Genomic DNA, 15,690 nt, shown 5'->3' with positions numbered 1-15,690 from the left:
CGTACGTCTGCTCGTCGGACTGGGAGATGAACGACGATCTGCCTTATAGGGCCGCGGGAAAGGCATTCTTGATCAAGGAAGTCACGAAGTACGTATGACACGTAATTTAATGAAATATTCCCACCGCATAAACAAGCTCGTATCATGTCCCTTATTGAGGGTACTATGGCAGGATATGAATATTTGTTTGACGTGGTGTCGCGTGAGCAAATGTTTCGATATATGGAGTTGACATTTTCAAGGCAGCAACTGCCTTAAAGGCAAGACAACTCTTGTGGAAGCGTCAAAACGAAACCGTGAACCCTGTTAATGAAATTGATCTCTTCAAGCTGCACCTTCTCCTGAACACCTGAATATCGTACGGCAGGATGTGATTATACAGCATTATCAGAAACTAAGCGGAGCTCTTCTCAATGGGAAACGTTCAGTAAGGTTGCGCTTTGGAAACCATGTAATGCTACTCGTTAAATCTAGCCAGCTATCAACTGATACGTACTTATCTTTTGCATGACGTCAGAACCTCCTAAAATAGCTGTAAAACACTGACAGATGTCAAATGACAAACATAATTCGTTTGCGAGTGGCTAAACCACGAGGCTGTCGGCGATTGCCGTTAGGTTGACGCCCCATCAACAGCATGCGCAAACACGTTATTGAAAAAGAAAAAAAAACACGAGCTGTTTTCCTGTGATCACCACGCTGCAAGTAGTCTCTTTTAGTAATGTCTTTTGGCATATGACAGGATTTTGTACTCACTGAAACAGGGTCTGGAATGACAAGATCACCGCATACCACACGTAACCCAATGAACCGACGTAATGAAAATGCAAAGCAGCTTGATTGTTCTTGACAAATGCGCTGTCTACCATGCACGATTCCATAAAACATGACAGCGGCAATGTGACAGCGTCTTGGCAGGAACTGTTGTATCAAAGTTCATGCACCCGTCCCAAGAAAAAGACAGACAGGGTTTTGAAATATCAGCTTTGCTAACAGTTTGACATCCTGTTACGCTACTCTGTAGTATCGTCTTCTGTAAAAACTTTTGGACAGCGAAGCTTAATAGTCATGACTTGGTCATCATTTCTAACACGAGCATTTTATGTTAATTTTTTACTTCCCATATGGTTACGTGACCTGCGTGACACCTGCCGTTACCACTATTACTACCACTACTACTTCTACTACTGCTACTACTACTTATAATGCGACGACGAAGACGCTGAAATAAAAAAAAAACTGCACGGTGCTTACACCCGGGCTCCTTTTATCGCAGGTATCTCTTGGATCACATGCACGCACTCACAACAGCTACCGCAGAAAGCGTTGGTCGCGGCGAGCACAACTTCTTGGATCATTCGAGCCTGGTGATGAGCCTCTGCCTCCAAAAAACGGTCGCCGAAGAAGGTGCCCAGTGGGACGGCATCCGAGGTCTGCTTCAAGCGGTTGGCCTCAAAGACTGGCCGTATATCGACTCACCGACACCGTTCCAGCTCGATCAAGTCCTGAAGCTGGTGGACCAACAACTGGCCATCTTTCCCATCGTTCACGCGTCGCTTCGGAAGGTCTCCGACAGTGGTCCCTACTTGCTGCACGTCGACGCACCGCGGGAATTCCTTTCGGTGCAATACGAGATGCAAAAGACCTCAAAGTCGATGACCTACAAGGAAATTGTTCGGCGAACGCTAACCCTATGGAAGACGTTGCCCCAAAGTAATGCCGCCGCCAGAATCGTGATACAGTTCGAGGCTGAGATCTTGGAAGCATCTAAGCCAGTTTTCGTCAAAGAGGCACGGGAAGACAAGGTCGTTTACACCGCGAAAGATTTTCCACCATTACCGATGTTTCGCGTGAGTGACTACCTCCTTTACCTTCGCAGAGGGCCTAACGACAGCGTCGTGGTGGTTTGTCACTCGTACTTCGAAAAACTTCCTGGCGTTATTCGAAAGTGGAGTCCTCAAGTCATGCTCAATTTCCTTGGCATCCGTGTTGTCGCACTCGTCGCTCCCTTGCTGCCACCGGCAGCGGTACCACAGGGCTTGCTACACATAGGTTACCCTAGTTTCCAACAGTCTGTGGACCCGAGGACACAAAGCTGCTTCCATCTGGTCAACCGACTGTTCCCGCACGGCGTTCGGTGGATCCTGCGAGAGATCGTCGCCAAGACCACTGACCTGGACCTCCAGTGGGCCGCGACGGCCAGGCACGCCATGTCCTCACTGACGAGGACCTATCGTGCGGGCACCACTTGGATACAGGGTGAAGACCTTTCCAACACCTTGAAGCGGCTTGGGGTTCTGCGCGTGGACTACCTGGCCGGCAGGGAGAGCCGGGAAAAAATCGACGCCTACTACGCGATCGCGAACACCACCTACGACACGGACAACCTGGTCGGCTACTATGGCGGTCTCCTGGCCACGTCCCTCGAGAGATACTGGAACTCGTGCAAGGGCGGTGTCAATTACGACGCCCGCTTCGACGGACGCTCGACAGATCTTGACGTCACGTGGACAAGGTCTCTGGAGTCGACCAACGCGGTCTACCTGACTTCCAGCAGCGTGGCGTCCGCGTCACTGGTAACGCGAGCCGATGTGCCTCCCACACTGTACCCTCTGCTGTCGATCGACGTGTCGAGGGCGTTGCTTCTTTCCTCGCTGGAAGATGCCCTCTGGTCCAGCTGGACTCGAGACAGGTTCGACTCTATCACGAAGTGTCTCGTAGAGCACTACAAAGACGCCGTCCAAGCTGCTGGCGTTTCTGCGACGAGCGGCAACGTGGACAATTTCGCCGAGGAGATCTTTGCGGACAACGCCGTCATCAAGCCACTCATGGTGGCGTTCCAGGGGTACTCGCACGGTGTACCGTTCGTGCCGGACCGCGCGCCCCTGAAACTGACCGCGTTGAAACTTTTCTTCATCAACTACGCGGCGGCATTTTGCGCACCCAAAAACGAGGTTGCGCGGGACCGCGAGCGTATGCGCTACGGGTTGAGTCTGCCGCCGCGCGTGCGCGTCAACGCCGCGCTGCTGGACTTGAAGGAATTTCGAGACGCGTTTAAATGCTCGAAGCGATCGACGGCGACGAGTCGTTGCCCCGTTTGGAACGAAGGCGGTGGTGACCTCTCCGATTCGCGTCGGCGTGGACTTCGACGGAATTTCGATAAAGTGGTCATGCGTTGATACATCGTGTTTTGTAATGCTCTTGCTTTTACTATAGTCTGAGTGCGTGGAGCAAAAGAACAGAAATAAGGTGGCCGTAAGATTGTCTGCCGTATCGCGTGTACGTTGATCATTTGATTTCCCTTTCAATGGCAGCGCACAAAGTGCACCATCGGTAAATAATTATTCTTCGTAAGAAAAGAATTTCTCTGCTTGTTACGACACTGCTTGAATGAAAGTACATATGCGTTTTACTATGGCGAGCGATCTCGCCTTCATGCTACGCTATCACAGGCAAGCTGTATTTTTTTAACACCGAAACTTAACGCGATGGCGTTAAAAAGCTCGTTTCGCAGAAATTCAGGCGTTGGCGTCGTTGGTTGCGAGCGAAAAACTATCTTTGCGTGACCGAAAAAATCGATAAATATGCAAGTAAAACAAATAATTCTTAGGCTGAGTGGGAATCGAACCCGGCTCATTCTTTCAAACGCAAGTTCATTCTTTACGAACACACGTTCTGAATACACGCTTCACGATAAATGAAACATTGCCGTAATGCGTGGTACAAGCGTATACACTGCAATCGGGCGTCGGTACATGGCATTATCGTAATTCATAGTTCAAAGCTAGTCACACACTGCGTTACTGCACCCTTAAGGCCACATAGTGGGTACATAGCAAGTTCTAAAAGATGGCACACACTAATTCTTTGAAGTATGCACTATATAGGAACAGAATATCCCTATCGCGTTCAACTTTTAAAGGTGACGCTTAATGGTCCCCCAATTTCGTTTGCGAGATTTTTACAGTAATTTGCAGCTTTTTGTGGCACTGGAAGCACTCTACGGAGCGTAACACGTCCACACGTGGCACGCGTGAAAGAAAACCGCACATCTCCTATTGTATTAGGAGTCAGTTCAATTCGGCGGCTTGAATAAATATCACCCTAAGAAGCGACTTAAAATAGAAAAAAACTAGCAAGGCGATGTCAAGGTTTGCTGAAAATTAACACAAGCTCGTTCCAGCGCGATAATGCAGCCTTCCCGATGCGTGAATCGCGGGCGGCAAAGCTTTGACAATGCGCGCAGTTCAGTTGAAAGCAACCAACAACGCAACGCTAACTGCGGTATGACTTATGCGAGCGTGAACAACGACAACTACGCCTCACAAACACAAGGAATGAAAACACAAAGTTGTTTCAGCATACAACCATACCAACTGGACTTTCACAATGCGAGGAGACAGCGAGCTATCATCACTGCAGTCGCTGCACGCACGCGCCTTGTTACGTACTGATTCAGGTAGTCGAAACAAACGATTTCAAGCGAATTGAGGCAATGAAAATGGGAGGCGCGACAGAGCTAGAACTTACTTTATACTCTTTTAACTGCGGTGATCCACGCTTCTTGTCTTTCCCTCTCGTAAGACTTGTCCGGCAACCGATAGTTTTGCAGGTGGATCGCGTGTCTTGGTACTGTCTGCACTCTCGTGGCACAGAACAACACTTCGGACCTCGCTGACGCTTCCGTGTGGTCGCTTCTGCCATCGCGGCAACGCAACGTCGAACAGCGAGCGTCTTCTTCCAGTGCGCCAAATTCCCCGCACCGACTCAGTGCCGCACATGCTCCCGCTGCGGTGAAACCACGGGGTAAGAACACACTGAATCACCTGCGCCCTCTGCCTCGCACATGGCTTGCCGCCAGAGCCCCAACGCGGCGTTGTCGTCGCTCCGCAAACTTGAGCTTTGGGCCCCTATTGTCATGATGTAGCGTCAGACTCCTTTCTCCTCGTTATTCTTTCAGTGCACGTGACAGAGCACTATTAAATGCGAAGCATTTCTTAGCGAACTTCGGCAACTTTGAGCGTATCTATCTATCTATCTATCTATCTATCTATCTATCTATCTATCTATCTATCTATCTATCTATCTATCTATCTATCTATCTATCTATCTATCTATCTATCTATCTATCTATCTATCTGTCTATCTGTCTGTCTGTCTGTCTGTCTGTCTGTCTGTCTGTCTGTCTGTCTGTCTGTCTGTCTGTCTGTCTAGCCGCCTACGACTTTTAGCTCTCCTAGCCGTTCCGATAATGGTATCGATACCAAAGTTGGTATGGCATAACATGACTGTATGAAGAACGTATTTGACTAGTCATAACATGAAAATCATGACATCGATGTCATAAATGTCAAGATTTACATTTCATTGTCCTGCAGCTCTTGCGGTGGTTTCGTTCACATGGCATGTTGCAAAACTGGCATGGTATGACATGACTGCATGGTGAACACAAGTGACAGACCCTAACATGAAAATCATGGCATGCGTGTCATGTAACAACACGACTACATGTCAAGCACATGATGGGCTCGCAGGCATTTCGCTAGCGTCTCATATACCAAATTCGGTATTACAGTACGTGAATGAATGATGAAGGTATGTGACCTGTGCAAACATGATAATCATGAGATGCGTGTCATGTAACAACATCACTACACGCCAGGCTACATGATTCGCTTGCGGCCGTTTTGCTAGATTTCCTTATACCTAATTTGGTATTACGGGACGTTAATGGATGACGAAGGTATGATACTGGTGCAAAAATGATAAACATGAGATGCGTGTCATGTAACATGACTACATGCTACCATTATTATGCGTTCGCAGCCGTTTCGATAGCTTCACATGCAACCAACTCGGTATTACGCGACACGAACCAACGACACAGGTAAATGACATACAAACATGATAATCATGACATGCGTGTCATGTAACATTAGTATACCTGCCACACTTATTATGCACTCGCGGCCGTTTCGCTAGATTTACACATGCCAAATTTGGTATTACGTGACGTCAATGGATGACGAAGGTATGTGACTGGTGCAAACTTGATAATCATGAGATGCATGTCATGTGAGAAATTGACTACATGCCACAGCCAATTAAGGCGCCAATACATTTCGAAGTGATGCGGTGCGCGTGCTCACCGGCGTTCATTTGGTCAGGTCACGCCGGCGTTGCCACGCAAGGCGCCGGTTCTGCCATATACTCGCATGCGCGCGCCGCGCTGCGTTGCTTTGACGCATGCGCGTTTCAGCGCGTGTGGCGTCCCTCCGTCACGAAAAGAGAAAGACACAGCGTTGTCTGGCTAACGCATCGGCTTGAAACGCAGCATGTCGCCTTTCTCGCCGGTTGCTTTCAGGCCGCGCCGACGGACGCTGATCGCGCCTCGCGTCAGACTATAGAGTGCTCCCGCTTTCTTAACGTAGCGTCACTGTGACCAGCGTGCGCGCACGTCATCGCTACATTGAAGTATATGGGGCCCTTCATGATGCGCTCGCGGCCGTTTTGCTAGCTCCACGTATACCAAATTTGGTGTTACGTGACGTCAATGCATGATGAAAGTAAATGACTGGTGCAAACATGATAATCCTGACACGCGTGCCATATAAGAACATGACAATATACCACGCTCATAGCGTGCTCGCGGTCGTTTCGCTAGCATATATACTAAATTTCGAATCACGTGACGTCAATAGATGACGAAGGTAAACGACACATCCAAACATGATAATCATGACACGGAAGTCATGTACAGCATCATTTACCTCCACCTCATAACGTTGTGCTGATTTTGAGGTGACATATCAACCTTTATCATTCGTGCTTCGCACATCGTCGATTCCCACTGTACGTGGGGTTTGCCCATTTTTTCTAAACACACTTTGTCGTCGCGTTTCTGAGGAGCTGGCCGATACTGCAACGGCAGTGCAGCGAAGTTACGCATCGCCTTGCGCGCCGAAACGCCGTCTCCCCTGACGCGAGCTGGCAGCATGAACTACGTGAACGCTTCCAGCGTTTGATTGCCGCCTCGTCTCTGGCGGCGGCTGCATGGCGTTGTAGGCACAACCCTTGTTCCCACCCGGGCTGAGGTGCTACGCCATGCGAGGCAATCGTGTTTTGGGCAGTCACAGTCACCTGTTTTAAATGCGAAGCATTCCTTAACGAACTTCGGTGACTTTGAGCGTATATTTATTCATTATACCTCAAAGGTCCCACATGGGACATTACATGAGGGGATATCTATCTATCTATCTATCTATCTATCTATCTATCTATCTATCTATCTATCTATCTATCTAGCCACCTACGGCTTTTAGCTCTCCTAGCCGTTTGGATAGTGATATCAATGCCAAACTTGGTATGACATAACATGACTCTATGACGAGCATATTTAACTTGTCATAACATGAAAATTATGACGTGTGTCATTATTGTCATGATTTACATTTCGTGGTCCTGCAGCTCTGGCGGTGGTTTCCTTCACATGGCATGTTGCAAAACTGTTATATGGTATGACATGACTGCATGGCGAACACAAGCGACAAACCCTAACATGAAAATCATGGCAGGCGTTTCATGTAATATGACTACATGCCACGCTGATGATGCGCTCGCGGCCGTTTCGCTAGCGTCCCATATACCAAATTTGGTATTACGGTACGTCAATGGTTGGCGAAGGTATGATACTGGTGCAAACATTATAAGCATGAGATGCGTGTCATGAACAACATGACTACACGCAACGCTCTTGATGCGCTCGCGGCTGTTTCGCTAGCTTCACATGTACCAAAGTTGGTATTATGTAACGTCAATGGGTGACGAAGATGTGGCTGGTGCAAACATGATAATCATGAGATGCGTGTCATTTGAGAACATGACTACATGCCACAGTCAAGGCGCCAATACATTTCGACGTGACGCGGTGCGCGTGCTCACCGGCGTTCATTTCGTCGGGTCACGCCGGTGTTGCCCCGCCAGGCACCGGTCCTGCCGGCGCGCACTCGCAGGAGTGCGCCGCGCTGCGTTGCTTAGGCGCATGCGCTTTCCAGTGCTTCCGGCATCCCTCCGTCACGAAAAGAGGGAGACGCAGTGTTGTCTGGGCAAGGCATTGGCGCGAAACGCAGCATGTCGCATTTCGCGCCGTCGGTTGCCGTCGGGCCGCACCGGCGGACGCTACAGTCACGCCGCTCACGCCTGGCGTCAGACTATAGAGTGCTCGCGTTTTGCTAACGTAGCGTCGCTGTGCCCAGCGTGCGCGCGCGTCAACGCTACATTGTAGTTTATTGGGCCCTTCTTGATGCGCTCGCGGCCATTTTGCTAGCTCCACATATACCAAATTTGGTGTTACGTGACGTCAATGGATGGCGAAATATATGACTGGTGCAAACATGATAATCCTGACACGCGTGTCATGTAAGAACATGACAACATACCACGCTAATTGCGTGCTCACGGCCGTTTCGCTAGCTCCACATATACTAAATTTGGTATCACGTGACGTGAATAGATGACGAAGGTAAACGACACATGCAAACGTGATCATGACATGGAAGTCATGTACGGCATCATTTACCTTCACCTTGTAACGTTGGCCTGATTTTAAAGGAACATAACCTTTCTTATTCGTGCTTCGCATATCATCGATTCCCACTGTACGTGGGATCTGCGAATTTTTTTTTTTTTTTGTTGGCATTTCCGGAGCCTTTCGCTATTTGCGGCATCCCTTCTAATCATATCGTGGTATTGGGACATAAATCTTCAACAGTTGTCTTCGTCAAGGCGCATTACGCCGCTTTTATTTCAATCAGTCATAGGTAAACTTTACTACATAATTATGTAAACAATGCACTTCGAACAATGGTCTTCAGAGAGAAAAGAAGTTATATTTGCGCAAATTATGCATTTATATATACATTTACTCAATCCTGAAAGGAATATCTGGTATGTACACAGCGATGGCGATATGATGTAGGTGCGACCGGGGTGATCAGTGATGCTTCTTGCAACTTTCGTCGTAGATGGGAATTTTAGTGGCGCCACACAGCAGCCGATAGATGAAGTGGCAGGCGTTCGGAGGGTTTTCGATGTGCTCGGCAGTGACGAGCAAACTGCAGGCAGCCCCTGTGAAGAACACGACAGATATCGATAGCGTTGACTTGGTGATTATTTAGTAGCATGTAGTAAGTTACGGGTGAAACATTTTACATGCTCGTTCGTACGTCTAAAACGCAGCGTGGACCGGTCGCCTAATGTTGGACAACCGATTCTGACTCACTGAAAAATATTCCGAGACATCTCTGTACAAGATAGGCTTTATATTGTAATTATACAACAGCTGTATCTTGATTACGACAGAATAGTTGAAAGAGAAGTGTACTGGGCGCTCCATAACAATTGTAGTGACAATGTAACGTGCTTCGTTGCCAAAAATGTGCGAAACGCTGAAAAAAAAACTGATACTGACAGATTGAAGCTGACGTGGTGAAGTGCACGGCGGTGGTTCAGTGATTACGGTGCTCTGCTTTTGTCCGTGAAGGTCCTGGGTTCGATACAGACCACGACGGTCGCCTTTTGGTGGAGATGAAATGCTAGAGGTCTTGGTGCTGTGCGATGTCTACGAAGCTTAAAGAGCACCAGGTGGTCGAAATTACCGGAGCCGTCCCCCTCATAATCATGTGGTGGTTCTGGCATGTTGACCACCATATATTGTTATTATCGATAATAATAATAATGATAGGGTTATTATTGTTATTGTTGTCGTCGTTGTTGGTACAGAAGCGGTGATTCACTGGAGTGATACAAAACAAATTCTACAACAACAACAATTATTATTATCGTTATCGTTGTTGTTGTTGTTGTTGTTGTTGTTGTTGTTGTTGTTGTTGTTGTTGTTGTTGTTGTTGTTGTTGTTGTTGTTGTTGTTGTTGTTGTTGTTGTTGTTGTTGTTGTTGTTGTTGTTGTTGTTGTTGTTGTTGTTGTTGTTGTTGTTGTTGTCGTCGAGTTTTTACATGCCAAAACCACTCTATGTTCATTAGGCACACCGTAGTGAAGAGCCCCGGAAGTTCACACATGCTAGTTTTTTTTTTTTTTAACGTGCCCATAAGTTTATGTGTACGGGACTCGAGCATTATCATCTCCACCAAAAATGCGACCACTGTTGGTAATGAGCCCGCGACCTTTCTTTAAGCGCAACCACTGTACCATCGCGTCGACCAAAACATTATTTCTGGAGTCAAAATTTTGACGAGAGCATTTTACGATGGCAGACACTGACGAAGTCGACTTCTAATGTCAAAATAGTGGCTCGACGGCGTGGCATTCCTTGACCGCCTGCCTCGATCTTGATGAAGTGACCGACAATGCACCTGAACAAAACCTGTATCTCAAATATAAAAGTTCCGATAATAAAAACCTGTCTTCGTCGGGCCAGCGTCTACTATACTTGCGCTGACAACGGCAAAGTTACATCTAGACGTACACCAGTCTTGAAAAAGGTAAGCGTCGACGCGTACCTGACGAAGACGATTCCCGACGAAGGCAACTTTTGGTGAGGACATATCTTGGCATTGAAAAGTCTTCACGTAAACAGGCCTTGACGAAAACGATTCATGGTGGAAAAATCTCTTGAAGGCGATGTGGAGAGGTCTTAATGAGGAGAAGTCATGACATGGGCAAGTCTTGACAAAGGCAAGTCCTAACGTGAAAAAATCCTCTAGGCAATTCACGACGTAGGTATCGACAATGAAGAGTCTTGATGAAGACGAGTCCAGAAGACAAGCTTTAACGATAACTAACACGAAAAATCATACTTCTAGAAACGTTGGCTCCAGAGACATGCCACTTCGACTATGCCTAGTTCAAGAAGACAGATTTAATTAGGTATATCTTGCCTAATAGGAGAGTAAGACCCTTGCTTTCTGTGTGTCGGTCGGGCAATTTGATAATTGAGTCCGAATGACTGAAGCCATGTGCATGACTTACTTCCTGCGTACGGGTGTCTGATGATCTTGCAAGTGCTGCAGTCCACGTAATCAATGGGCAGGTCAATCTCGACCTGCGCTCCTGTGGGGCATAGAGGATGAAAGACGAAGTATCGATTTTTACAAAAGTAACAAGCAACAGACGCTCTCAAATGTGACGAAAACTTTAGGTACTTAACCTTATGAGCCTTCCATATTCATTGTGAAAAAGCTTCTTATGCTCATAGCAGAATTCAGCGCGAAAAAAGAAAAAAACGGGGCGAAGAAAGAATCGACTCACTCAACAAGCCACTCCTCTGAAGCTTCTCATGCGGTGCCTGAAACCTCAAGCTTTTACAAACTTTTTTCAGGTTGATCAGACCCTGTTTCGTTGTATTCCCGGCATTTCTAGATGAGACGAAATTTCCTCATTAGAAAAGTAAAGTTTTAAGTCTACGGCCCAATTATTTAATTTTCAGGAAACGTTTGTCTTCGACTTTCTGTAAAATTCGTCCGCGTCTACATCTAAGCTTGACAGAATGTTGCTTAATGGTTACTTTATAATTTCATTGACGTCATTAGTCTGATGTTAAAAGTTCTGGGAAACCAATTTCACAAATAAGCAGTGCACTGTATATAGAATAAGTACGTGCAATATATTTAAGTCACACATTTAGCCAAATATGTCAGCTTTGTAGATTTAAGATGTGCGGAATTTTGAAGAACCGAAAATGGATGACATGTAGTTCATGAACGTGTGTCAAAGGAAGGTTACTCGAGTTTCTCGCATTTTTAATTACTGCAAGTGAGACATTCATGAATACGGGTAGAACCTCTGGCACCTTGCACAGAGCATTAACACCACTGAGGTGAACATCGAGTCATCGCATCTGTGCCACAGTCGCGCAAGTTAATGTGTTATTAAGGCAAACTAAGAAGCCCGTATTACAGCCTTAGTTTAAGTATAGCGAGTCATTGCGGCACATTATTCATGTGTGGAATTCTGAGCGCCGGTGCGGCAGGGGACACCTCACTTCATTCCAGAGAGGGGTATTTGAAACGTGTGGCTTCGAAAGTAATCTATAACCTTGAAGGTGATGCGTGACCTTGAAAGTGATCTGTGTCCTTCAAAGCAGTGTGACCTTGAAGATACCTTTAGTTAGAACGCCAGCTGATAGTTTACCGCTTTCCTCATCTACATAGTAGTGATACGGTAGATAACTATGGATTGTGCAATAACATTGTTCTCTCGTATGGCTTACGTGGCCACGTATAATGTTTGTTTACTGTTGACACTACGAAATGTTACGGCGAACCAACACCGCTCACCTCCTGTTGGTGACACTCGGAGGGCATTTTGGTGGTGATAGCCATCAGTGCGAACCAGCTGAACACTCAGGTCCCTGGCAAGTAAAAAAAAAGCAGAGCGAAATTATTTAGCATTCTTTACCAATAGCAATGTGCCAGCCCTTCATATATGGTTCTGTTGAAAATTGTTACACTCCGCAGCTTCATTAAGTTATTAGGATCTTCAACAGTTTTCTTTTTTAGAAGACCGAATCGGCACACAACAACTTATCAACTGCCAGCTCGTAACAAAAGCACGTGCTATGGGGCGCCGACAGGCAAAAAAAAAAGTGTCTCGCACTCACCCAAACAGCAACAGGCGACGCTGACTGACACTTTCACGTTTAAATGCACATACACACCCCATTAGGTATATACAGGGGGATAGCCGCCGTTATAGCTCAGTTGGTAGATTCATTCTTAAAGACTAGTAAGCCTGGCTGTATGAGTTAGACAGCAATAAAACTAATACTTTTTCCTGGATCGCGCATTTTTTAAAGCTCGTCGGTCCCTACACGAGCGTAATCAATATCTGACTAATGGCTAATGACTGTATAGGTCTCTCAAGTGACAGTAATGCGATAGCTCATTACGGCGTCCCATAAATCACTGCAGCGGCATTTTAATTCCCTTTTCCTTGCACCGCTGTGCCCATGCTGGTGCTGGACATGCTGGTGCTGCCCATCACCTCTTTGAGACCTCAGTTTACTGACTGCCTCGACCTCGCGGCTTCATGATATATGCGAGTTTACTGATTCATACTTACGACGTATTACAGGCACATACCTCTGTGTCAGAGTGATTATAACACGCCGTTACCAGTGCCATCCAGCAGGTATAGTTTGTTAATAGCCCTAGCAGGCAACCCGGGACAGTCATAACTGCAGCTAATAAATGTTGTACGGGAGAAAATGCTGAGGTGTCGATGATTTCCTAATGCGCTGTGCGCTACAAAGAGAAACAACTGGATTGTTTTAGTTACATTGCTGACTCCCTAGTAGATAGATCGGTTAAAGGCAGTGACGTAGCTAGGGGTGACACATCAGCCCCTTGCCTCCCCCCTCCACACCCAGCCAATTTTTTTTCCGCCATGGCTTAGACACCCCAAAATGGCACTCGACCACATCTGCCTGCCCGGTGCCCCCTTCATATGAAGGAAATGCCATTCCCGCCATATTCAGTATATCTTAATTATTCAGTATAGGCATATTCAGTATATCTTAATTGATGCCGCGAAAGCGACCGCTTACGCAGTTACTTTTACGCAACGAGAGCCTCGAAGTGTCAGTACAGCTATCACCATAAAGATGGTAACGGGTGCTTACAGACTGTCGTGGTCGCCGTACTCAACCTTGACGTGCGTCGCGTTGTCGACGTACGGGACGTCCGTAGGGCTGAAGCGAACGCACTTTGCCGCCAGGCCGAAGAAAGGGTCCACCTCGTAGTTGCGGAACGCCACGAACCACGGCTGCTTCAACGGAAAACACTGCGGGCAGTTTGGGGAGGAAAATGTTTTTTCGGCACGGTCATCCGGGAAGCTGCAGATGTGCCGGTCCAAAACTGACGGTTTAGAACTGGCCTACCTGTACGCTTTTTTTTTCTTTAGGCATAATTTCACGTGGGTATACCACGCTGCTAAGTTCGAGGGCGTGGGCTTGATTTCCAGACACGGCGGCCGCATTCTGATGCAGGCGAAACGCAACAACACTCGTGTACCCATAGATTGAGGCGCACGTTAAAGAATCCCAGGTGGTAGAAATTATACCGCGAGAGCTCTGTAACGCGACACATTACCTGGCTAAGCACCACGGCAGGGAGAGGGGGGGGGGGGGGCTAACAGCTGCACTTGCGCGCCATTTCAAACCAATGAAACTTAAATAAAACTGCGCGGGATACAAAACACTACAGTACAAGAAGTACACAGGACGAGAGCAGACCAACAACCATTGACAACATCAAACTTCCACTTCTGATAACATGCGTGCGCACAAGCACTCGTGGCTCAGTATCCCACACAATATTAAAAGCCCTTCATCTAACCCACAGATAGGGTATCACGCCGATAATCTCGAGGCCACGGATTTGACCCGCGGTTAAGAAGGCTGCATGCATTCCGGTGGTGCGTTAGAAATTTCGGGGTAGATGAAGGGCACTCAAGATGGCGATCGATACCGTCGCATGTGCCTGTGGCCATGTGCATTCTCAGAAACGGAAGTTTGATGTTGTCAACAAATCTGTTAATAGCCTGGGTTCGTCCTGTATACGCTTGCGCAGTTTTATTTCAGTTTTAGTGTCTTATCAACAGGCGAATTTCACTTGAATTTCAAACCGCGCCACTCACTTTGCCGTCGTCCTGAAATTCTCCCAATTCTGGATCTCTCACGTTGACCTGCTGCGCTCGGACGCCCAGGAGAGCGCCAAAGCAGGCAGCCGACAAAACCAAGATCTTCCACGACGACATGCTGTGACCACGAGTGCTGGTTTTTCGCCACGGGGCGTGGTGTTGAGGAGCGAATCGTCTCGCTTTTATATTTCGCCCTCCTCTCTCACTCACCGCTACCACCACGTTTAGTCACAACGTGCACAAGCAAAGTACACGTTCAGAGAGACGCGTTGAGGGAGAAAAAAAAAGTTACAGAGAGGCGGGAACGACGCGAGGATGCATTTGGTGGTAGTGGTTAGAAGAGGAAGAAGGCGCCTAATTTCTGCAGCACGGTAGAGAGCAGGGCGCGGCGCCTGAGAGGACTCATTTCAGTGGGATAGGTAGTGACGCCTCGCGCTCACCCTTTCGCTGGCGTGGAAAGGCGCGGTAAACGCGCGGTACAAAGGCGGGGCTTTAAAGAGAAATCCTCAAGGTCTCTGTCGGCGGTTCCGCAATAATAACCACAGACGTCTGTGTGTGCATGTGTCTATTTTGTGCACCCACCGAGGCAGCAGTCTCCACGCCGCCATTTCCAAAGCGATCTAAAGCTACTCACTCCAGGCGGTTGTTTGCTCGCTGTCTTTAGATCTTGCAATCCAAGGCTATTAAAGTATATGTACTGCTTGTTTTGTTTTTTTTTTTCGTATCCCGCGTCTTCTTAATTTTTCTGGGACGGCTATAACCGGCCGTTTGCATACTGATGACTCATAATTTCTTCGTTGTCGTTTCTAACAGCCTTTTTATTGGCGCGCTGGAAAAGTGTGCCAAGTGCACGCGCTTAATTTAGTATAGCAACAGTGCGCATGCGCAATGAGCCGGCGCGAGAGCTGAGTTAAGGCTTCCGCGGCCCACCGCACTCTCACTAGTTTTGCCCTCGCGAAAGGAGCACGTGTTTGACTCCGCATGTGGGAAGGGTGCCAACGTTGTTGTGGTCCGATGCTCTGTTGTAACCTTGTT

General features: G+C 47.5%; 1 protein-coding gene across 2 annotated transcripts; it reads right to left on the bottom strand.

Moving 5' to 3' along the window:
- Positions 1-8,770: 8,770 nt before the first annotated feature.
- On the bottom strand, positions 8,771-14,993 carry LOC119174556 (uncharacterized). Of its 2 annotated transcripts, none has more exons than XM_037425508.2 (5): positions 14,653-14,993; positions 13,637-13,797; positions 12,294-12,367; positions 10,987-11,067; positions 8,771-9,126 (listed from the first exon to the last, which is right to left on the bottom strand). In XM_037425508.2, the coding sequence occupies exons 1-5, from the start codon at positions 14,770-14,772 to the stop codon at positions 8,993-8,995; spliced, it is 570 nt and encodes a 189-aa protein (XP_037281405.1). In that variant the 5' UTR covers positions 14,773-14,993; the 3' UTR covers positions 8,771-8,992. The 2 variants fall into 2 exon arrangements, with proteins under 2 accessions (XP_037281405.1, XP_075751562.1); XM_075895447.1 differs by lacking the exon at positions 14,653-14,993 and adding an exon at positions 13,895-14,635.
- Between the last annotated feature and the right edge of the window lie 697 nt (positions 14,994-15,690).

The sequence above is a fragment of the Rhipicephalus microplus genome, chromosome 5 (assembly GCF_043290135.1).
Source record: "Rhipicephalus microplus isolate Deutch F79 chromosome 5, USDA_Rmic, whole genome shotgun sequence".
NCBI lineage: Eukaryota > Metazoa > Arthropoda > Arachnida > Ixodida > Ixodidae > Rhipicephalus > Rhipicephalus microplus.
This window is presented reverse-complemented; position numbering and strand designations above follow the sequence as displayed.